The 24,342-nt window shown below is 36.4% G+C and overlaps 1 protein-coding gene across 3 annotated transcripts in view; it reads right to left on the bottom strand.

Annotated features, from left to right (window-relative positions):
- Positions 1-24,342, bottom strand: part of Hmgcll1 (3-hydroxymethyl-3-methylglutaryl-CoA lyase like 1) — a 126,453-nt gene that overhangs the window by 67,613 nt on the left and 34,498 nt on the right. For 2 of the 3 annotated variants that reach the window (XM_040739913.1, XM_040739912.1), the window contains exons 2-5: positions 22,084-22,164; positions 21,600-21,707; positions 6,331-6,426; positions 4,151-4,299 (exon numbers count right to left, since the gene is read on the bottom strand). In XM_040739913.1, the coding sequence (XP_040595847.1) occupies positions 4,151-4,299; positions 6,331-6,426; positions 21,600-21,707; positions 22,084-22,164 (434 nt within the window). The remainder of the gene's footprint in view (positions 1-4,150; positions 4,300-6,330; positions 6,427-21,599; positions 21,708-22,083; positions 22,165-24,342) is intronic. The other variant, XM_040739914.1, reaches the window with a different exon arrangement.

Below are 24,342 nucleotides of genomic sequence, written 5' to 3'. Positions count from 1 at the left end.
AGATCTGAAGATTCTCTGGATTTTCTCAGTGTCTGTTGTTATGTGCCCCCCCTTTTTTTGTTTTTACGAGACAGGGTTTCTCTGTATTGTTTTGGAGGCTATCGGTCCAGCCCAGCCTCAAACTCACAGAGATCTGCCTGCCTCTGCCTCCCGAGTGCTGGGATTAAAGGCGTGTGCCACCACTGCCTGGTTTGTGTGCCCCTTTTTATTTCTGATTTTGTTAATCAGCATGCTCTCTCTCTCTGCCTTTTGGCTAGTCTGGATAAAGGTTTCTCTATCTTGCTGATTTTCTCAAAAAAATCTTTGTTACATTGATTCTTTGTATTGTTTTCTTTGTTTCTACTTTATCGATTTCAGCTCTCAATTTGATTGTTTCCTGGCATCTACTCCTTCTGAGAAGAGTTTGCTTCTTTTTGTTCTAGTAACAAAAAGTATAAGTATAGTCTTTTGTTCTATAGCTTTCAGATGTGCTGTTACTTCTCTGGTGTGACTGTTCTCCAGTTACTTCATGTGGGCACTCAGTGCTATGAACTTTCTTCTTAGCACTGCTTTCATAGTGTCCCATGAGTCTGGGTATGTTGTACCTTATTAAATTCTCATTAAATTCTAGGAAGTCTTTAATTTCTTTTATTATTCCTTCCTCGACCCAGGAATGGTGCAATTGCACATTGTTCAACTTCCATGTATTTGTAGGGTTTCTGCAATTTGTGTTGTTGTTGAATTCTAACTTTAAAGCATGATGGCCTGATAAGATACAGGGGGTTAATCCATTTTTTTTATCTGTTGAGGTTTGTTATTTTGCTGATTACCTGGTGGACTTTAGAGAAGGTTCCATGTGGTGCTGAGAAGAAGATATATTCTTTTGTGTTTGACTGGAATGTTCTACAGATGTCTGTTAAACCCAATTGAGTCATAACTTCTGTTAGTTCTTTTGTTTCTTTGTTAAGTTTCTGACTGGTGGTCCTGTCTAATGGTGAGAGTGGGGTGTTAAAGTCTCTCACTATAACTGTGTGAGGCTTTATGGGTGATCTGAGTTTTAGTAATGTTTCTTTTACGCATATGGGTGCTTTCATACTCAGGGCATAGATATTAAGAATTGAAACTTCATCTTGATGGATTTTTTTCTGTGATGAATATGAAATGATCATCTTCATGTCTCTTAATTGATTTTAGTTTGAAGTCTAATTTGTTAGATATTAGGATACCTATACCAGCTTGTTTCTTGGGTCCATTTGATTGGAAAATCTTATCACAATCCATTATTCTGAGGTAACATCTGTCTTGGAAGTGGAGGTGTGTTCCTTGTATACAGCAGAAGGATGGATTCTGTCTTTGTATCCATTCTGTTAACCTGTATCTTTTTATAGATGAGTTAAAATCATAAATATTAAGGGAAATTAAGGACTATTGAGTGTTAATTCTTGTTTGTTTTGTATTAGTTTTTGTTGGTGGTATTGTATGTGGATTTACCCGGCTTCTTTTTTTGGCTTTTGGTAAAGTGGGATTATCTATTGCCTATATTTTTGTAAGTGTAACTTCCTTAGGTTGGGGTTTTCCCTCCAGTACTTTCTGTTGGGCTGGATTAGTGGATATGTTTTGTTTAAATCTGGTTTTGTCACAGAATATCTTGTTTTCTCCATATAAAATGATTGAAAGCTTTGCTGGGTATAGTAGTCTGGGCTGGCATTCGTGGTCTCTTAGGGTTGGTAGAATATCTATCCAGGACCTTCTGGCTTTCAGAGTTTCCATGGAGAAGTCAGGTGTAATTCTGATAGGTTTGCCTTTATATGTTACTTGGTCTTTTTCCTTTGCTGCTCTTAATATTCTTTCTTTATTCTGTATTTTTGGATTTTTGATTATTATGTGGTGAGGGGACATTTTTGTGGTCCACTCTATTTGGTGTTCTGTAAGCTTTTTGTACTTTCATTGGCATGTCTTTCTTTAGGTTGGGGAAGTTTACTTCTATGATTTTGTTGAATATGTTTTCTGCACCTTTGAGGAGGTTTTCTTCACCTTCTTCGAATACCTGTCATTCTTAGGTTTAGACTTTCACGGTGTGCCATATTTCCTAGATATTTTGTGTTAGGAATTTGTTGGATTTAAGATTTTCTCTGGTTGATGAATCTGTTTCTCATAGTGTATCTTCAGCGCCTGTGATTCTGTCTTCTATCTTTTGTATTCTGTTGATTATGCTTGCATCTGTAATTCCTGATCATTTACCCAGCTTTTCTAATTCCAGAATTCCCTCAGACTGTGTTTTTTATTGTCCTATTTCAGGTTTCAAGCCTTGCACTGTTTGAATTGTTTCTTGCAATTTTTGGTTTGCCTTTTCCTCCATTTCTTGAAATTTTCGTGTGTTTTTTCTCCCATTTCTTTAAAGGGTTTTCTCATTTTCTCTTTCAGGTTCTCTATCATCTTCATAAAGTTGTTTTTAAGGTCTTTCTCTTCTGTTTTATCTGTGTTTGGATGTTCATGTTTTCCTGGTAAGAGTCATATTGGTTTTTCTGTTACTGAATGTGTTCTTATGTTGCTGTCTTCCCATCCCTTCTTCCAGTGGGTGCAGGTGGGGTCTGTTCCTTTTCTGGTGGCAGGTTCAAGGTTCTCTTCCGGTGGGTACAAGCAGGTCCAAAACTCTGATGGATCTCACAATAGGTGCAGGCAGGCCTGAGACACTCCCTCTTTTGGTGGGTCGGAGGCAGGACTAGCACAGAGACGTCAGCAAACTCTGGATGGCTTGATCTGCCTGGGGGGAGTCAACCTGCCCACAGTCCCCAGGCCAGGAGATCCCAAAGAGGGCAAGAGGAAGTCCCACTGGCTGGTTTTGTGTGTCAGCTTGGTACAGTTAGAGTCATCAGAAAGTAAAGAGCCTCGTTGAGGAAATGCCTCCATGAGATCCAGCTGCAAGACTTTTTTTTCAATTATTGATAATTGGTGGAGGGCCAAGCCCATTGTGGGTGGTACCATCCCTGGGCTGGTAGATCTAGGTTCCATAAGAAAGCAGGTTGAGCAGGCCATGGGGAGTAAGCCAGTAAGCAGCTCCCCTCAATGGCCTCTTTATCAGCTTCTGCCTACAGGTTCTGGTCTTGTTTGTGTTCCTGATCTGACTTCCTCCAATAATGTACTATGATCTGGAAGTTTAAGCCAAACAAACTCTTTCCTCTCTTCTTCAACTTGCTTTTTGTGGTTTCATTGCAACAATAGACACCCTAAATAGGACACACCTTATTATTATTTTTAAATTTGCCGTGCTGGGGATCATTAAGCCAACACTCTTCTCTTATTAATTGATGAATTATTCTACTACTGTGGACTTTGCTTAACTCAACTAAAAGAATTAAAAGGCACAGTTAAATCCATTCCCTGAATGTACTGTATGCTCATCATATCTGAAGGTTTATATGATTATTAGAAAACAAACTACTGTCTTTCTTTAAAAACAATTATTTGTTGCATGTTTTGCCATGTATAGGAACAACTCCAAATCTATACTGCATCTGATGGCCTTGGAAGCAGACAAAAACAAATGCAGATTTTCCCCTTTTGGTTCCATCACGCTAACAGTCTTCTTCCTTTCTCTGTTTTCCACTACCCTGTTTTCTAATGGTTTGCACATGGTTCTATTGCAAGAGCCCCCGAGACAGTGAATTCAGAAATGACATTACATGATATTTCAATTCAAAGTAACGATGTAAAATCCTAAAAGAGAAAACTGGGTTTTTGATCTATGACAGTTTTTCCTCCTCTGTCGCCCTTAATGTAATGAAAGCCAGCAATGTTTATCCAAAACAATGTAGTTTCTACATAAAAAGGCAAAGAATAAGGATCTGAGATACACCTGCATTAAAAGAAATAGCTGTAATTTACTGACACATGTGAGTTTGATACAACAGATGGCCACATCTAGATAGCTGAATCTTAATGTCAAATTCACACCCCAGCTCCCCTGATATTAACTAGATTTCACATTCCATTGGCTAGAAACATGATAATTGTTATAATGGGATATAATTACACAGTAATTCCTACAAACAAATATGGTTCGATATAATATTATATATACATATTAGTGAATGGTAGAAAACTATCACAGTGGTTTATAAGTGAACTCTAAAAACAGATATAATGGAATCAATTTGAATTTCATGAATACCCTCGTACTGGGATGGCCATGTGCCTTGCGGAACTGATAACTTCCTCAAACCTTCCCATACTTTCTTCAATGGAGCAGTTAATATTCTTCTTGATGAAAGATTCAGAAGCAGCACCAAAAACTGCTATCTCAGTGGCTCCAGCAGCAACCTGAAAGACAGGGTATTATAGCCCAATGCCACCATGTTTGAATGTCTTGTGAACGGTAGCTAGAGACTAAACTCTAACAGCATGCATATGTTCTCACACTGCCTTAAGACTGCAAGTCAGATTCCTCTCTTTTTGCCACTTACACTGTTTTAAAATGGAAAGTTATTTTATAGTAACAAGAAAATTCTACAAACTACAAAATCTTGAGATTATGAGACACATAAAACACGGTGATGATGAACCAGTTAATCCTGTCTTTCATCATGTTATTCTCAAAACACTTTACCATAATTATGGGGAAACATGTGTACCCCAATAAATCCTGCATTTTTTCATAAGGACATTATTTTTAAACCAGTTATTGTAAGACAGCAATACAAACTACTTCTGTTTTCCTTTCTTCTTATAAACCAACAGAGAATGTCTTGCTAACTAAAAATGTTTTCTCTATTCATAATTTAGATTTTGCCTTCCAATTTCACTACAGTTTCTAACTAGCCTCCGTTGCTTTGGATCCTGACTAACAAAACCATGTACTCATGTGACCTAGGTATATGTCCAATTACTAGTCTTTAGCTCCAAAATATTTGAATCAACTCTGTCTGTCCCCTTTGCCCCTTTGTTGTATTTATGCCACCATACTTACACTGTAGTATGTAGTAACATTTTCAAAAGTCAAGTCTACCAGATTTCTAAGATGCAACTCTAAGATATCATGTTAATGTCTCACTCACTGTCTGACTAGGATTTACATGCCCTCATCTCTGATTTCCTGTTAATACACTAAGAAGAGAAAAAGATTTATCTTTTATCCAACATTTAGAAGACACTTGTTTTTGTTCCATTGTTCAAATGTGAAATTTGAACTTCTAAAATAAAAATTCTATTTCATTAAATGCCTACTCATTGCCAGAAATGCTAAAACTTTGCCTGCATTTTTTAATCTAAAAAAAGTGTAAATATTCATCTTACAAATGTGGCACAGAGTTGTTTGCCATCCGGTCTCAGGTAGTTAGAAAGCTACTAAACCATGCTTACATTATAAACTCACAACTCCCAAACCAACATTTATTCTGTTAAACTATTGTTAGAAAATATCATAAGTATTTTCTCTAAGATAGAGATCTTCTTTTCTTTTGAAGACTTGATAACAGCAATATTCTTTAATTTTATAATGCCATAAAATTATATCAAATCAAATGAAAGATAAATGTTTCTAACAGCATATACAAGAATAATCTACTAACCTCAACTTTGCAGCATAGTTATCAAATGGAGAGCTTAAAACACTGATTGACTCAAGGGATATATACTGTAACATCTTTGCAACAAACATATGTAAAGACAATACAGCAAATTTTTATGTAAAAGTCATATGATTCTTTGTGTGTAGTCATTAAAACTCTTACTAAATCATATAAATTCATAAAGCACACAGATCACAATAAATAAAACAGAAGAGGGATAAGGTCAATAGAAGCAGATACAGTAACAATGATTAGTTTTAGGCTAACAGACAAATCCACAAAACCAAAAGGCTGGCCCAAAAATGTTGACAAAACTTTATTTCAGGACTATTAACAATGATAATGCTTCATCAATAAGTGTTTAAGATATACCCTACATTAGCTTCTTTTTTTTTTTTTTGGTTTTTATGAGACAGGGTTTCTCTGTATTGTTTTGGAGGCTATCGGTCCAGCCCAGCCTCGAACTCACAGAGATCCGCCTGCCTCTGCCTCCCGAGTGCTGGGATTAAAGGCGTGCACCACCACCACCCGGCACATTAGCTTCTTAATAGGGAAGTACAAAATAAACTTTCAAATTTTCATCCAAAAGAGAGAATTGTGTTTTCATTGTTAAATTATTGAATAGTTATGCTGAAAGAGCTATATGGGGAATATGTTATGTTCTAATAATACCATGGAGACTCTTGATCTGTATGTGTTTATGCTAGTGTATCAGCAGAGTAACTTTTAAAGGTCTTCAAAACAAAAAAAAAGGTAATGTTAGAGGAAAGAGTAGTACACTTACAGCATGGTGGAAACCCTGAAGATTAGGTATAAGGACAGGATAGCGAACTCCTGGATACTGATGGATGCCTCTCATCACTTCAGTGTGGTCAGCCATCTTAAATACATAATAGTTACATGTAAGTATGGAAGTGAGAAAGGTATCAAATATAGTATTAGCCTTCTGTATGAGCTATAGTTACATATATAACATTCTATAAATTAATATCTGAAATGAGGTATTCACATGTTGCAAAGAAAAATAGTTCTCACTATTATTTGTGACAGCAAATACATAGTGTTTTGCTGTTCAAATTCCCCATACTATCATGAGTATCTGACCCTCGGGCTACTAAATGACTGTAAGAAAATAAATATTGGTTAAAGAAAATGGCGGAAATGCTGGTCCTCTTTAGTTACTTAGTCAGATGCTGCTATGTGAATTAGGAAGATCATACCTGGCTATAGTACAATTATGATAGTGGACTATGAACTAAGAGCTTGAATGGGATGCAGTGTATCTTTTGTTTTGTTTTAAATCAGCCATCACGCTATTTCTGGTCTCTGATACTTTTCTAAGTTCTCCCTGTTGATGAAGACATAGATTATATTTATCCATCACCCTTGAGGCTGGGTACACTGTGATTGTTCTGAATAATGTTTATAGTGGGAACAATATTGTATGATTTCTTGATTATAAAAAAGGGACACTGAAAAATCAGCTAATGTGGTAGAAAAAAGCCTCAAATCACCTATGCAATGGCTACAAAAGAGGCAGGCCTTCATAGAGAATATATATGAAGAGGAACAGAGACACCAAGCCAACAACCAGGGTGAGTCCCTATATCTGTGACTAAAGCAGCTTCAGATGACTCTAGCCTCAAGGAGTTCAGTCATATGGCTGTGATCCTAGATACTATGGAATAAAGACAATCTCTCCATTATGTCCTGGCCAAATTCCCAATCCACAAACTTAGTGAATACAACATACATTTATTTCTACCACCTATCTCTCAAATCACTCACTATATAGTAGTAAAAGTTAGATCACTGAAAAATGGAAGCGGCTGGTAAAGAGCATGATTGTGGAAGCCGTGGAAACACATCATTTGTCACCAGGGTATGAATATAAAGGAAGATAGGGCCATACTTTGTGACACGTCTTTGAATTGAGTTTATATTAGTCAAAAAACACTAATTAATCTTGAAGACAACATAAAGGTACAGAGGGTGGGTATTGAAGTAGTGAGATGATTGCAATACATTCAGAATCACAAACGAATTCTAGAGAGGTAGGAAATTCAGACCATATAAATAGGAGGCAATTCTTAGGCAAGTCTAAGAATCCAGTGAGTGTTGAGCTCCAGGGATACTCTCTCAGCCTAGACACACAGGAGAGGGCCTAGTCTCTGCCCTAAATGATGTGACAGACTTTGATGATCTCCCATAGAAAGCCTCACCCTTTCTATGGAGCAGAACAGGGATGGGTTGGGGGTAGTGTGGAGCATGGGAAAATGGGAGGGAAAAGGAACAAAGATTGATATATAAAATAAGATTGCCTCTAATTTAAATTTAAAAAGGGAAAATAAAGAAACAGCACTTGGCCAAGAGTGTATAAGAAAAATTACTAAGGCTAAAATGAAAGATGTATTTTACTCAAAACTTAATCCTGGTATTTTATAGCCTTTTTAAAAAACACATTGATTGTAAATATATCTGAAAAAGGCATTGAAGCATCATATTATTAACTACATACCTAAAGTTACATATAACACACATAAGTCTGTTTATACATATGCATGTATAGTTTAGGTAAAATTTTCCCATTTGAGCTGACAATGCTCTTCCAAATAGCCATGAGAATTGTCCTTTTGAGTTGTTGGTCAGAGCTATCCAATAGATTCTCAATACATCATAGGATATTGTTATTGCCCCTGGTTGCCTCTCAGAGGTTAAAGGTAAGCCCATATTGTTGAAGACACTGAGTCCTTTGGACACAGAACCAGGATTCAAATTGGGTCTTACCTGAAATCATCCTCCCTGAGCACAAATTCTTATATTACCAGAAGGGTCCATGGCAGATTTCAATGAAGGAAAGCAAACAATCGTCCTACCCAGCTATGGTGCTTATGAACTACAACAATGAGCAAGGCATGACATCCTTGAGGGTACAGTGGTGGCACGCATACCTTGATGGTAATAAACAGGCCTCTGACTAGATTTAAGGACAGCTCAACAGGAGGGACCTCCTGTCTGGTACTGGAAACCAAGCCACATACCTGAGGCTAGTGAGGCCATGGTTCTTAGAGCAGAACCTCCAATGACCAATTTACTAAATCAGCATAATTCCTAACTACAATCTAAATATTTATCATTATACACAGATAAGTGTTGGCCCCACCTCTTATCAAAGAAATGTCTCCTTGCATCAGATAGAGACCATTACAGAAAACCACAGCCAAAGTAGAGCACAAGTGAACATGCAGTTACAATAAATCATATGTAAATTTATTTTTTAAATTATTTTGTAAACATGTAATTTATCAGTCATTAAAAAAGAAAGTATATTTGTATAATAGTAGTATAGATATACTGAATTATTTACACATAAAGAATCAATGGTTGACTGAATATTTGGTGCAGCTGGCTACAGATCAAAAATTTTCAGTGCTTTTAGAGTTGGTTGACATTTCAAATTTATAATTAACATTGAAAATACTGTTTTTTCATGAATACACAGCACAAAGTTGCAGAAATAAGTTGATTACCATCCCAGAAATTGTAAATTCTCTCTAAATACCATGACAAAATTGAACTATTTTATAAAAATCTAGTCAGCTACTCAATAAGCAATGTTTTTCTATTGATTATAGGGATTGAGCCCAGGAACTTGCAGATACTGGGCAAAAGTTCTACCACATCAAACACTCTGTGTGTGTGTGTGTGTGTGTGTGTGTGTGTGTGTGTGTGTGTGTGTGTTATGAATGTTTGTAAGAATGTATAACTATCTTCTACTGCTTCCCACCTTATTTTGGTAACAGGGTCTCTCACTGAGCATGGAATTAACTGATTGGACAAGGCTAGTTGGCCAGGAAACCTCAGTGATTTTCCTGGCTCTGCCTCTCCAAAGCTAGGATTATACATACGTGCCACCCATGCAACTTCTTATGTGGGTTCTGGGGATATGAACTCAGGTTTTAATGCTTGTACTATAGGCATTTGCCTACTGCAGTATATCACAAACCTCCTTCAAACAGCAAGTTTTTAGGTTAAACATTCATATACAATACAATGCAAATGCATAGTTATTCAATACATGCTGAAGAATAATGATAGGAAGCTTAAAATAATTTGTTTTCAATATTTAACTATCAGGTTTCTGTACATGCAAAAACCTTTGTGTATACCATTAAAAAAACAGTAAGTGTGCATCTGAGTTACGATGTTTCAGGTGGTGTTCCTTGGTATGAAAGGTGGGATGACAGACATAGAAAAGTGGGCATCTCGTGTGATTACTACCAAGGCTGTGGTGAAGTTGTACAATGCCACACAGACAAGAGCATCCAGAGACATCTTAGTTTCTTATGTGTTTGACTTTGAGGTACTTTGGTTTCTGTGTCCTTGGGAACATTTTGCTGTTGCCATGTTTTTGTTTGTTTGTTTGTTTGTTTGTTTGTTTGTTACTATCCCCACATTCAGTTATACAGCTCCACATAGGCTTATGAAACACAGTTAAAGAATCTGTGACCTAAACCAATACAAACCTTTGAAATTTGCATTACACTTGGTTGGTAACATATTTCTGTCATCTTTAGTAGGACTGTGAACATTAGGAATATACTCCAAATGTGTGGAAGTTTCACACAAAGATGCAGTCCCAAATTAGGGATGGTATAGCCAACCAGAACTAGGCAAACAGACAAGGAGAAGTCATGGACAGATGTAAGATCTGATTTGCTCATGTCAACTATAAAGCATGTGATCAATCCATACAGGGGTTGGTTTATCTGGCCTAATTTCATGTGGTTTCTGTAAAAATTTTAATCCTAAGGAAAAATGGTTGATTAACCAAGGCTTCAGCTTGAAGATAATGTAGGGAGGGATGTCTACCCAACAAACTAAGGTACCATAACCTTGCTTACTTGAAGTAGAGATGGCACCCTGAGAACTTACTCACAAATTGAATAGTGAGGATATTATAGCATTTCCCTGATAATACCTTCCTTAAATTATGATTAAAGTATAAACAAAATCCAAACAAAAACAAGAATATATGTATATAAACATGCTATTATATAATGTATTCAAGTAATACAAATTAAATATTACTAACATCTCTATATTCTTATGTTTGGGTCCCTATGTTTGAATACAAAACCCAAACTTTGAAGCTTAGTGGAACTCAGAGTTTCTATACTCTTCAAGAACACTAGTAAATATTCTCCTCCTTTTAAAAATATGAACATAGAACAGAATATAAAATTTAAAATTTTATTTTACCTTGTGTTACAATGGGGAACCTACAATTGAGTCAAGCCTGCAGGTTGTAGATGAGCATAATGCTTGACACCAAAAATACATAATAATTAGAGAGAAATAAATATTTAGTGTGTGGGACCTGCTGGTACATGAAAGCTTGTCTGAATCTTATACATGGAAAGGTATTAGCAAGTCAGGCCTTTTCTCAATTTTTTCTCAATATCACATGTGTATACAATGCACTGTAGTTACAGTTATCTCCCATTAACATCCTCCATCCCCTTCTCACTAAGCCATTCTTCTCAACTGGCCCTTCCTCTTCTTCTGTCTCCTCTACTCTCACTCTCTTCCTTTCATATTTTCATGTGTCTCCTCTCCCACACTCTTCCCTTCCTTCTTTCTTCTTTAGGCCCTGTGAAAGCAGACAAAGCTGTTGTTTGTTCATGACTGCAATGGCCATGTCGTATCCGGAAGACAGCATTTCACTGTGCTCTTCTTACCCGTTGATGCCTACAGTTCTTCCACCAGCTCCTCTGCAATATTCCCCGTGCCCCCAGAGGATTGGCAATGGTCTTCTACTTGAGGCCAGGCACTCCACAGTCACTTATTCTTAACATTTCAGGCAGTTAGGGATCCCTTCTTGGATAGGTGTCCATTGCTGGAAAAGCTGCCATGACCAAGGCTGAGAGATACGCTAGTCCATGGGTATAAACATTAATGTTTAGAGGACAACTTTCCTGCATGTGGATTTGGCAAGACAGTGGGAGTAAATTCCCATATAGGTCCTGTGACCAACCATATGTTTTTGATTATGTCTTGAATGCCAGGCATGAATTCCTCCCTGACTAAGCAGGCCTTGTATCCAACCAGGAAGCAGCTGATTATCCCCAAAGCATTCGTGTCTCTATTGTACCAATTATCACAAAGATGTGATAGGTAGATCTGTATTGTAGCATGCAAGGTCTATGGAGTGGGACTCAGTGCAACCAAGTAGTTGACAATCCTCTAAAGCATTCATGTCACTGTGGCGAGATATCAGTACCCTCATCTATCCAGACAGTTCAATATTGTAGCATGAACCATATAAATCTAGGTTTGATAATAATTCTTCTCCTCTAAAAACTTTCATAGCACCTCCTGTCACAAAGAAAATATTTAAAAGTATTGTCACACAAAAAGACAATTAATGAAGGAAAACATTTTGTAAAATGATCTCTGACATTCATCTCAGACTTAATTAACAGATACCTGTCATATTTTTAAAGTTTACATTTCTGTGATGCAATTAGTTATTTTCACCATTAGAAATTAACATTTTGTTGCCATACCTAAATAGAATCTGGTATCACAATAATTTTTATGAAAGAGGGTTCACCAGTTTTATACCCTCAGGAAAGAGGCTCCTTATGAGCAGGTGTTGTTTATTCTTAGTATGTCCATAGCATTTCTAGGTATATCTAGTTCTTAATTCTCTTAACATACTGCTTTAAACTTTTCAGAAAACAGACTTACACATATGGATATAGAACTATTCTTTCTCCCTGGTCACCAGTATCTTGAGGTATTTGCTTTTGTCTTCCACCAGGACAGAACAGTATTCAGATCTCATTGAAATAAAAGCAAATAATGCTTGGAGTTATTGTTTAGCATCTCCTCTGGCCATGTCTGCCAGTGCTACTTTCTACATGCAGGGATATAGTGGGAAAGGCAGATAGATAAGGAAACATGCAGTTTCTTCAACACATGCCATCCATTAGTGGAAAAGCACAAATGATGTGGTTTCAGACCCTATAACTCAAAACTCAATATGAATAGTAATTCCTCTTAAAGGTAACATTTGGAAACTTGGTAATGAGAAAAAAATGAGACCCGAGTGCTTCCTGACAATCCTGGGTGAAAGTGCTGAAGGCAGCTATGAATAGCGCTCTAGCCTGAGTCTTATAACCATGTCCCATTCATAGACGCCTAGCACAAACCTCATCTATCTTAGCCTCAGTAGCACAGAGGAAACCTTGGTCTGCTTGAAGAAGTAAGACACTCTTAATAAATCACAGCCTTACAATAACAAACACAGGAAATCTCTGGAAAATTGAACATCCTTTTTTTTTTTTTTTTTTTTTTTTTTTTGCCCAATACCCTGCTTGGCTGCCAAAGTTACAACGGTCTGACACCAATCTCACAAGATTCAGGTCCAGAAGCCTTAAAACTAATTTGGTCTGGTGTATAATTTCCTGTCCTTCCTTTTTCAACTTTACCTTTGTATGCAAAGGTCCTTTATAGTGCCGTCTATCGGGTGGAATATTCATGTGCCTCAAAAGATTCCACTGCAACTACCCCTCCTCTTGTAAAGACAAGAGATTCTAATCATAATCTACTGACATCCACAAATATCCATTGTTATATTACAAGACAAATACCACCTACAAGAATATATGTGTGAGTTAAAAACTGTAACACTAGTATCTTGGACAGGGGAAATGAAAGTCGTTTTTTTATTCAATAACATTTACCAGTTCAGGAAGATAAACATAGCAATTATACATTAGTTATTCTTTATTAGGGTCAATGCCTTTGTAACCACCTGCCTTCTCTCCCCATACTAAAAATAATACATTCCCAACATCATTTTGAAGTAGGGACAAGAAGTTCCAAAGCTCTCAGTATAATTTTCTTTCTGTGCCTATGCAATTGTGTTGTCTCTTATGTATTATGCCATTTTATATATTAATAACATTGACACTGTTATTATCTTTCTTGCATGGAAGCATAAAGTATTTTTAAAATAGAGGAGTAAATTGCTTTCAGTGTGTTTTGTTAGTAGAGTTTTATACTCTTAACACTTTAAGCCTACAATACTGTGGAAAGCTGCAGCACAGAGGATAAGCCTGGGTTACTGGGTTACTAAATAACTGCTAAGCAGACCTTATCCAGAAAAGGCTATGGCAAAAGCCTTTTTCATTACCCTAGAAAGCATTACTGTTGCTTGTAAGCTTGAGTCTTGGGTATGATATGGATGCTGGAGGTTTTTGTTTTAGTAAACAGTGAAAGTGAACCTTCTAAGGGTGTCAGCCCAATGGCAACCTGCCCAGCATATGTTAGCTATGTGGGTCTACCAGATTATAACTCATTCATACATACGCTACTGATTTTAAAATCCCTTTGCGTGTTCTCTTTTTCCAAGCAATTGTATCCCCCCATCCACTTTTACATTATAATTACAGGGTTATGCATACACTGTTTATTCAATTTGAGTCTAAAAAAGAGCTCTATATAGTTTTAAATACAGAAAAATAAAAGCACTAAATGGTAGAGTGAATAAGTGGAAAGGATCCAACACACTGGGAAATGAAAAAGGCTTGCCACATCATACTGGAAATGAGTAAAAATCAGATCTCAGATTTTCTACTTCTTCATTACAAAGTACAAGTTAAACAATAGACATAATGATATCCCCAAAGTACTTGGGGCCTGGAGATATGGGGAAGGTGTGTGTGTGTGTGTGTGTGTGTGTGTGTGTGTGCACGCGTGTGTGTTCGTGCACACATGTGAGTTTGTGTGTGCTTATCATTAGACTACTGAGTTATAACTTTCTGTATTTACATTATAAGCAGATATAATAAAAGTTGAATCAATCTAAGATTAAGAGTATTAATGCTGGAGCATAACTAATATGAATTTACTTTAATATATTTGTATTTCAAAAATATATACATATAACCTATAGTCTTTTTCAGTGTCAAATTTGAAATTTTCTAGGAAAATTCTTAAATTAACAGCATTTTTATGAGGAATATCCTCAACATTAACAATAAAAAACCTTAAATCCATTACTCTTATAGAACAGTCTTTTATTCTAAAAATTTTTCAACACAATCAATTCAATTGCTCTGAATTTATTACAGTACACCAGAAGTGCCCCAGTTCCTTTTCCTTCTGGATCTCTTGATCACATTCTGTGTCTCCCACAGCTTACTACACCTAGGAGGCTAAGTCTGTAGACTTCCCAAAGGAGGCCAATCAGCAAAACAGCCAGAGTAATTCCAAAAAGGTAATTTTAAAAGTCAAGATCAAATATTTCTGAGAAAAAATATACCTCTGCTTGGTTTTTGTTTATTACATAATATGTACAGTACTCTAAGATGTCATCACATTAAAGATAATTTTAGAAGAACAAATTTTAAGACAACAAATGCAAAAAAAGACTGAATATAAGATTAGGAACCATGGTTTATAACATTTCATATTGGATACTTTTATACATTTGAAGAAAAAGAAAATATGATTTGTTAATGGAAAGCTAACCAATCAAACTTATTACATCATTGAAAAACAGAACATATGCGTTTCTGAGTATAGATTTTAGAGTACAGGAAGGAAGAAGCTAAAATAAAACTGGATTATATCTCCTGCTTAAACATTTAAAGATTTCAATAATAACATTGATAGAATCATGTCAGCTTTGCTTTTCCTTTGTCATAGTAGGAAAAGTACATCTTAGAGAAGAAATTACTGTTTAATGCTGTGTAATAGAATCCAGTGTTACTAACATGGATTTTCATTTTTTATTGAAGATTAATTGTAATCAAACGCAAAAACAGAAAAAATAGTACCTACTATGATATCTCTAATTTTTGTTTATGTTTTCTTATCTTTCTGAGACAAAGGAGTTTAAAGATCTGTGAATAAGTTTTAAGCAGTTGTTAGCCTTAGAATGCACTGAAGTTAATCACTGATTTCAACACACACACACACACACACACAAACCTGGCCACTTCTGACAAAGGAATACAGAAATCTATGTCATCAGTCTAAATAAGGATGTGCTGATGCCCACAGATAAAACTGGTAAAGGATAGAAAGGAAATTCATACTACACCACTCAGTAGCTACCATAATAGTTAAGCACATGATCTTTCCATTCAAAAGAAAAATTGACATATTTGGATAAGCATTTTAATAGAACAATTTAAAGTGAAATCTTTTTGAGATAATGAATTAGCACTAAATACATTTTCTTTAGTTGTGAGAAGAGGCTTTACTCCCTTTTGCTTCCCTTCAAAAAATAGATGTTCTGCAATCAGAGTGAGTTAAACTAAGTCATGCTGAGCATGTCATAGTCCACACTAGATCCTCCACAGAGATTTGGAGTGATTCTCAAAAGAGTGATTCTCAGCCTTTGTTCTTTCCTTTCTTGTGTGTGCTATGCGTTCAGACACAGGTATAGCCAAGTGTAGGATTCTTGCCCAACAGATGTGGCTATGAAAGTCATGCCTACAATGTGCCTTCACCAGTGTTTCCCCAGTGTCTACCTTAACCCAAGCATAAGTGTGAGTAGTGGACAGGCTGTGGAGGCAGTTTGCTGTCTTCTCATTTTGCAAGCTGTCATCAAGTCAACAGGCTCTCTTTCACCTATCTTTCACATATCAGTTTTAGAAGCAAACATGTGATATAAGAATGAACCGCCCAGCCCTTACCATGCCAGAGCCAACATATGTGTTCTTTTAAATTTAGGTGTTTCAGATCACAGACTCTCTTCCTTTGTTGACTGCATTTATTTTTTAATCACTAGTATGAAAATGAAAGTACCTAAATTATTTCTAGATCAGGTATAAAAACAACTGCGACACTTAAAAAATGATGATCCCCATGACATTTCCTTTTTCGCTTATCTTCCAGAAAGTCATGCTTCCATTAAAAAAGAAAAAGTGGCATCTTTCTTCCTTCTTTGAAACTTGATAGGCTTTGTACCTGCCTCAATTAACAGGTTATGCCAAATCAATGCTATACAGATTACAAGCTTAGATATAAAATGCCTGTCACTGTCACTGTGTATTGCTAAGTATCTTCTTAGATGTCTAAAAGGACCACACTGAGAGGACCTTATGGAGAGTTCTTAGCACACTTAAAGAAAGAGTAGTGCTGAGCCAGTCCCAGCCACCTCAGCTACTTGTGCCCTCATAGTTTCACTCTAACCATCATCTATCTACTCTACCTTACTACTAGTGCCTAAGAAGTCTCTGGGATGTCTAATATAGTCTTAACTGAATTGTTTATGATTAAAAGACAGCAGTAAAACCAAATATTATTATTATTATTTTAAGTCACTAAACTTATGGAATATTTCTCATGCACACAATGAGAACCTGTCTGATTCAGCTGTCAAGGATAGTTGGTAATTACAAGTGTTTGAGTACATGTATGCAAACACATTTACACACACAAAATGTATGCCATAGGGTACACATTCAGTGAAAGAAGACATATTGAATCCATTAAGGCAATCTACAGGGACTGTGGTTTGTGTATTAAATACTAGAAACAGAATGAGAGGGCAAAAAGCATCTATTGTTTTCAATTTTCTTGAAAGGCTAGCATCACACCTTTCTAGGTAAAGATGCTCCTAGAGCACCAGGAAATGGGTCTTTTCATAGCAGTCTTTTTGAGGAAGTGTGACTAATATGAATACTTTGGGATGCCGGTTTAGAGGGGAAAATAAGACTATTCCAGTGGATATTCTTAGAGTTTGAAATATTTGATTTCTAAAGCTGTTTGAAGTCATTAAATGGATATCTTTCTATTACAAAAACTTTTCTAATAGCTACAGAGTATGATGATTATGGAGAGTTACAGGTCACTATGTGGCATTGACTTCCATGTCAGCATCTAACAGCACAATGCTAAGCACAAAAGATTTTGATCCATTTAATTGTCCATGGAAACTCTGGGTTAAGCACTTCTTCCCTGTAGGTTGTCAGTTTATGCTTTGAGATAACACCAAAGACTCCTGGGTAAAACCAAGGATTTTGGGTGTAATAGGGTAATACCAGGAAATAGTTAACTTGGTCAAGATTCCCTTTGTGGAAATAGCAGGGGATGGTATATAGTAGACCAAAAAATAGGGCAGATTCCCTTTTATTGAAATCATCCAGAGACAATTCTCTTGCCTGAATATATTACTATGTCTCCTAACCCAGCAATTTAGATGCAACCTGTTCCCTCTCCCTACCTCCATCCTCCACTCTCTCTCTATCATGTCCACAAAATTATTCCCTCCCTACTACCTACACTCCATAAAAAGAACAGACCACAAAGACTAAGACAGACCAGACACTAAAGGTGTGATCTCTGACATTTCATAAGTGCAAATTTAAACTTGGTATGTCAATCCAGTAATCATAACTCCATTTCAATAAAGAATGAATTGTCCTCCACGGTATAATGAGTGTATAGAAAGGTTACAGAGATCTGGTCAATGTGTACCTTGACCCTACTTTTAAGTGCTAGAGTGACTTGTAAGAAAAATAATGCCACAGTCTTCTATGTACAATTTTTTCTACTCTCATAAAGAAAAATGTACTTTTATCCCTTCCAGGAAGACTTTTTATCCATTTATTCCAACAGGTAAAATCTTCCTCAGGGACAAATAATATTTATACTTGATCCATTTCATATGATATATATATACATATATATATATATACTGTTCCATACCTAATTTATTCTTATTTTCAAAATAGCATTCATTTTAATCATTCATATACAGAAAAATATTTACATATCCAAAGAGAAAGTTAATGACTAACAAAAAAATTTAGTTCACTTTAAAAATTATGATAGTTACAATAACTTACTATTAGCAGATACATTCCAAAGTTGCAGGAAATCTGTTTTTAATGTGTTTTCTTTCTCATACTATTGTGTGTTCCATCTAAGTGAGGGGCTACCTGGACTAATTTCAAATATTCTTACATTACATGCCACTCTAAGAAAATCTTTTTCCAGATAAGTTATAAAGAACATGTATTTCTTAATGGCAAGCATTTTATCATCTGTGATCATTTAAATTATAGGTATAGGATCCTGTTTTATATGGCACCCTGCTACCGTGGAACTTTTCTTTAAGCTATTTGAGTTAGACAGCTTCTGCCAAACAAAACAGTAGGAGGGAAACTGTAAAAAAAAGCTTTAAAATGCTAAAAAAAGAAATAAGTGAACAAGCAGCAATCTAAACATAAACTGGAGAACTATTCCCACGACCTACGTCTGATACAGAATTGGCTCCAGGGAAACACAGAACTCACAGAATACCAAGAAGGTCCTCAGACATTGTCTTCAGAAGGAGAAATCACTTCAGACAACATATAAGGAATTGCTATACCAAAATTCATTGTATGCCAATCTCAGACATTATTTAAAGGTCTCTATTCCATGATGTACTTCCAAAATGATAATGAAAGAATTTGAAAGGAAAAGTTTTCAAATGTAAGGTCAGGGAAATCTAAAGCAGCTACACTATGATGGCCAAAATATAAAGGGGGTGCGGTTAGCCATATGGCTGCCTTTAGAAAAACATTCGATGTGTAGTATAATGTAAGGCAAGGCTAGAGTCATTTTGAAAGATGAAATTTGTTATATTTGTCTTTGATTTGGGCACACTGCTCTTTTGTGGCTATATGATTTATTTAAATCACTTTTTTTCTTTAGATGCATGTAACAAAATGAACACATATTAATAGAGTCTGCAAAAGAGCATGGAATGAGCCACAAATAGCAAATTCCATTTTAAAGATGATGAAAATTTCTTGTTTCCCCTTAAAATCAATGACCACTAGTGAAATACAGTTGTTTTGTAAAATAATCAAAGAAATGTATTTATATCAAGTAATGTTTTCCTAATGAAAATAACAGTATACTTAATTATATAATAACAGATATGTAGATAAGAGGCAGCACCATTTGCCTATGCAGATAATATGTTACAGTTCTATCAAACTGACCGATTCATTATTCATTTCAGGGTAATTTACTGTGTATGGGCCCAAGCCCTGAAGATGATGAACAAAAGAGACATGGATATTATTTTCAAGACACATGAATAAACATGAATCAGAGTTTTATATATATAAAGAGCTTATAATTGTAAGCAGCAACAGTGAAATGAACAAAAATCACTGGCTGATTAAGAAATGAGAGTAACTCATTAAAGGGTAAGTTATTACTGATTATATGATGTTTTCTTTTACATAAAATGTATTGCAACTGAAAGGATTCGCTGTTTCACTATTCCACATCATCCTGTTTGAATTGCAAGAAAATACAGAAATTGTGAGGTAACTAAGCAAATGTATGTGGAAAGTACCTTGTATAAAAGTACCTGTGTCTAAATGCCAGGAAAATAAGAACAAGAAATCACTGCAGATTAGCAGGAGTTTCAGCAAAGAAAATTGCATTAATGGACTCGTAGTGGAAAGAAAACTAGGGTCACATGCACACAGACTTGAACGTGTGTACGTATGGGTATGCTATAATGTTCAGGAGTTACTTCTCTCCTTGAACTATGTGGGTTCTGGGAATTGAACTCAGGTTGTCAGGGTTGGTGCTGAGTCCCCTTACTCACTTAGCCATCTTGTTGGCCCTAGAGACACTTGATGAGCTTTTGTTTGTGTTTTGCTGTGGAATGAATGTTTGCACCAAACCCTCCAAATTTCCCTGTATCAGTACTAACATGATGATGTTTGGAATGGAGTACTCTGAACAGTACCTACATCATCATGACAGAGTCCCAAAATGGGATAATTCTCTTGTAAGAGGAGACAGGAAACAATTTTCTTACTTACTCTTCTGTCTGCCATATGAAGATATCATGTAAAGATGGAGATGTGAAAACTAGAAGGCAAGACTGCACAGACAATAGAACTGTTAGCATCCCAATCTCAGGTGTCCAAGACTTGAGAATAGATCTCTGGCATCTGAACTACCTTGATATTCCATTACTGCAGTCATAGCTAAGCAAGACAGTAACTGATTAGGTATAAAAAGAAATCCCTTGGAGAATCAAGCACAAATTCAGAATCTTGTTATGTATAAAGCAGCATGTGAGAGCAGTGTGGGACAAGGTGAGCCTGAGTTTGAACACAATGAGTTTAAGATGTCAATTTCACATCGACATTGAAGTCTATCAGAAGAGTAATCTTTTTATCCCTCAATGAAGTGACTGTTGGTATAAGAAGCACAGTGAGGGGAGAAAGCTTAGGCAGGGAAGAACATGAAAACCAGAATGTCAAGGGAATCAAGCATTAGCAGGCATGAAAAGGTGTCACAGATAAAGGAAACAGAATGATATGAAATGATCCAAGTAAAAAGAACAGAGAACAATGAAGATCATGGGAATGAGGTCAAAAGTAACAAATGAAATGATGTACATGGAAGAAAATTGGAGATCAGGGGACTGTGCAGACACTTGGTTAGGAGGGACAAGGTTATTCTAGTTGCTAATTGCTAATTATGTTTCCAAAACTCTAATAAAGTCTCAGGATTGATTAGTTTTGTTAAATATCTGAAATTCTGGATAGAGCTATAGCATCATTTTTAATAAGGAGGTTGTAAATGACTTACCATTTCTTTTGTATGTCTCCCATTTTGCCTGTCAGTAAATATAAGTGATAGAAGAAGCAAGTGGAGAATCATCTTTACATCACTCATCTGTTAATGTGAAGTTCTATCACACTTGAAGATACTCAGGGTACTCAAAAAGTCATTCATAAATAGTAAATCTAAGGCAGACCCCAAAGTTACTATTTAAAAGCTTTAACCTATATTTGTCATTTTAGATCATATGCTAATATAGTTACATGTTATTTTAAATTGCTTAATATTATATTAATTCTTACAGAACTTTAAGATTTAATTAATATATCAATGGTTTCCAAATCCTATCAGATATAAACCAATAATTTGTATATATGGAGATTATTATGTTGATTTCATTACCAAACTTAAACATGTTAAATTATTATCTATGAATTAGAATACCTGTGGTACCCATCTGGAAGATACAAAGCTTGTTACTTCTATTACAGACAAGCCAGTTTGGGAAAGTTGATTGATGAATTCAATTTTTATATCTGTAGGAACTATAACCTAAAAATAATCATAAAACACATTGTATCAGTGAATTGTATTAAACCTATTGAAGAACAAAATATTGCTTCCAAATTAAAAGAAACTACAATATGATATTTTTATTTTTGTTTTTTTTTCAAAACAGGGTTTCTCTGTGGCTTTGGAGGCTGTCCTGGAGCTAGCTCTTGTAGACCAAGCTGGTCTTGAACTCAAAGAGATCCACCTGCCTCTGCCTCCCGAGTGCTGGAATTAAAGGCATGTGCCACCACAGCCCAACCTACAATATGATTTTAAAATTCAGGTAGTAACTATACATAAATATTGTTTAAAATATAAAATCTACAAACCATTAAATTTTTAAGGAATTCACTATGTAAAGCTAATATAAACCTACCTTTTCATTCTGTAATCCATCCCTAGGTCCAACTTCTACTATTTTCACAAATTCAGGGAGTCCAGATAACTGGGATACTTCCTGAAATGCAAGGCATGAGTACAAGAAAATAAATTACTTAGATTGCCACTCTATTTGTAGTGGTTGGAATAAGAATATCCTTCACAGGCTTGGACATTGAAACACTTGGTCCCCAATTAGTGGTGCTGTTTTGGATGTTTAGGAGATGTAACCTTGCTGGAGGAAGCTGTTACTAAAGGCTGGCTTTGGGGATCAATCATCTTGCTCTACATTCAGCTCTCTCTGTTTCAAGTCCCTGCCCCATTCCTATTGCTTGCTGTTGTACATAATGATCGGCTATTAACCATCTAAAATCTGTAATATACCTTGGTTTGGGTGTTTTATTGCAACAATAAAAAGGGTAACTAATATAGTATTATATACCAGAGAATGGGCTATTGCTGTAAAGAACCTGGCCATTGGTTTTCTTGTCGTGTTTGAGGAATGTGGAAGACTTTGGGACATGGGACTAGGAAAGTAGTTAAATACGGAATGTAGAGATGAAGGCATTATTCTAGAAAAAGTCTAAAAGACAGCGCTGAAGGCAAAACAAATTGTAGAGGCCTGGCTCGAGAGGTTTCAGAGGGAAGCAAATATTTTCAAAAGCAACTGGGCTAGCGGCCATTTGTGTGATATTTTGGCAAAGAATCTGGCTGCCTTTTGCCTCTGTACTAAGAAGTTAACTGAAGTTAAATTGAAAAGTAATGGGCTAACCTTTTGTTAGAGGAAATTTCTAACATTGATTCCACACAATGGCTGATATTGATAATGTTTAAGCAGGTCTACAATGAAATGAGAAAAAGCAGGGCAGAAAGAAATACAAAATGGGAAGTTTGGAGAGAAAAAGAGCACTAGGAAGCTTAATGCTACAGCCAAGGCATGTGCTGGAAGAGAGGCTGTAATTGTGAAGGCGATTAGACTGTTGGATTTTTTGTTTTTGTTTTATTTCGAGATAGGGTTTCTCTGTGGCTTTGGAGGCTATCCTGGAGCTAGCTCTTGTAGAGCAAGCTGGTCTCGAACTCAAAGAGATTCTGCCCCCAAAATAAAAACAGTGACCTCATTCTTCCTAGTGCTCTTTTTATCTCCAAACTTTACATTTTGTATTTCTTTCTGCGATTAGAGTGACTTTCCACGCTACACCAGAGTAAAGGAAAGGGTGCCTTCAGTGGAAGTCCTCATCCAGCTAAGCTTCCAATGGTGTAGGAAAACCTGGGCCTTTTCTGAAAACAACTGAGTAAAAAGTTCTGCTGCTAATGTGATTCAAGGGGCCAGGGGCCATCCCGAGCTGGCAGCCTAACTTGGCAGTGTTATGCACATGGTTTTGGCTTTGGAGACATAATGGACGAAAAAAAGAAGAGATCTTGGATTCTTCCCCTGTAGTTTCAGAGAGCCACTGAGGCAAGGCAGCACATGGCAGGGGAGTCCCTTCATGGAGGTCTTTGGGGAGCCATGTGCTTTGAGAGGCCACTGCATGGAGTTGAAAAAGTAAAGCCTGAGTTGCAATAAAGACCCCACAATATTGGAGATTCCAGAGCCAAGCCATATCTGCCAAAAACAACTGCCAACAATGAGCGGAACTGTCCCAAGAAGCATGCATGTTGCAAGCAGCCAAGCCTGAAGAGCAGAACTGTCCAAGTCATTAGACACCAGACATGGAGCTACAAGACTTGCTAGGTTTTGGTCGTGCTTTAATCCAGTATTTCCTAACTATGACCTCATTCTTCCATTCTGTGTCATCATATGTTTGAAGTATGTAATATGCTTTGTAGTTTAACTGGAGACTATAATAGGACATTGTTTTGAGTCTCAGAAGAAACTGGATTCTTCAGCAGTGTTACACTGTAAAAGACTACAGGAACTTTTGGAGTTGGACTAAATGTACTCGAATTATGATATAGCCATGAACTCATTGTGATCAGGGAGTAAAAGTCATGGTTTAAACAGGAATGTTCCCCCATTGGCTTGGGTATTTGTACACTTGGTCCCAGTTGGTGATGATGTTTGAAAAGTTTAGGAGATGTGACCTTGTTGGAGAAAGCATGTCACTGAGGACAGGCTTTGTGAATGTATGTCCAGTTTACTTTCTTTGTTTCCTCCTTGTAATTAAGGATATGAGCTTTCAGCTTCCTTTTCCTGTCCCCATGCCTGCTTCTTGCTGCTAGGTTTTCCACCATGATGGACTCTTCCACCATTGGAACA

Source organism: Mesocricetus auratus, unplaced genomic scaffold (genome assembly GCF_017639785.1).
Source record: "Mesocricetus auratus isolate SY011 unplaced genomic scaffold, BCM_Maur_2.0 Super-Scaffold_100691, whole genome shotgun sequence".
Lineage (NCBI taxonomy): Eukaryota > Metazoa > Chordata > Mammalia > Rodentia > Cricetidae > Mesocricetus > Mesocricetus auratus.
The sequence above is the reverse complement of the archived record's forward strand: the minus strand, read 5'-3'. Positions and strand labels throughout refer to the sequence as shown.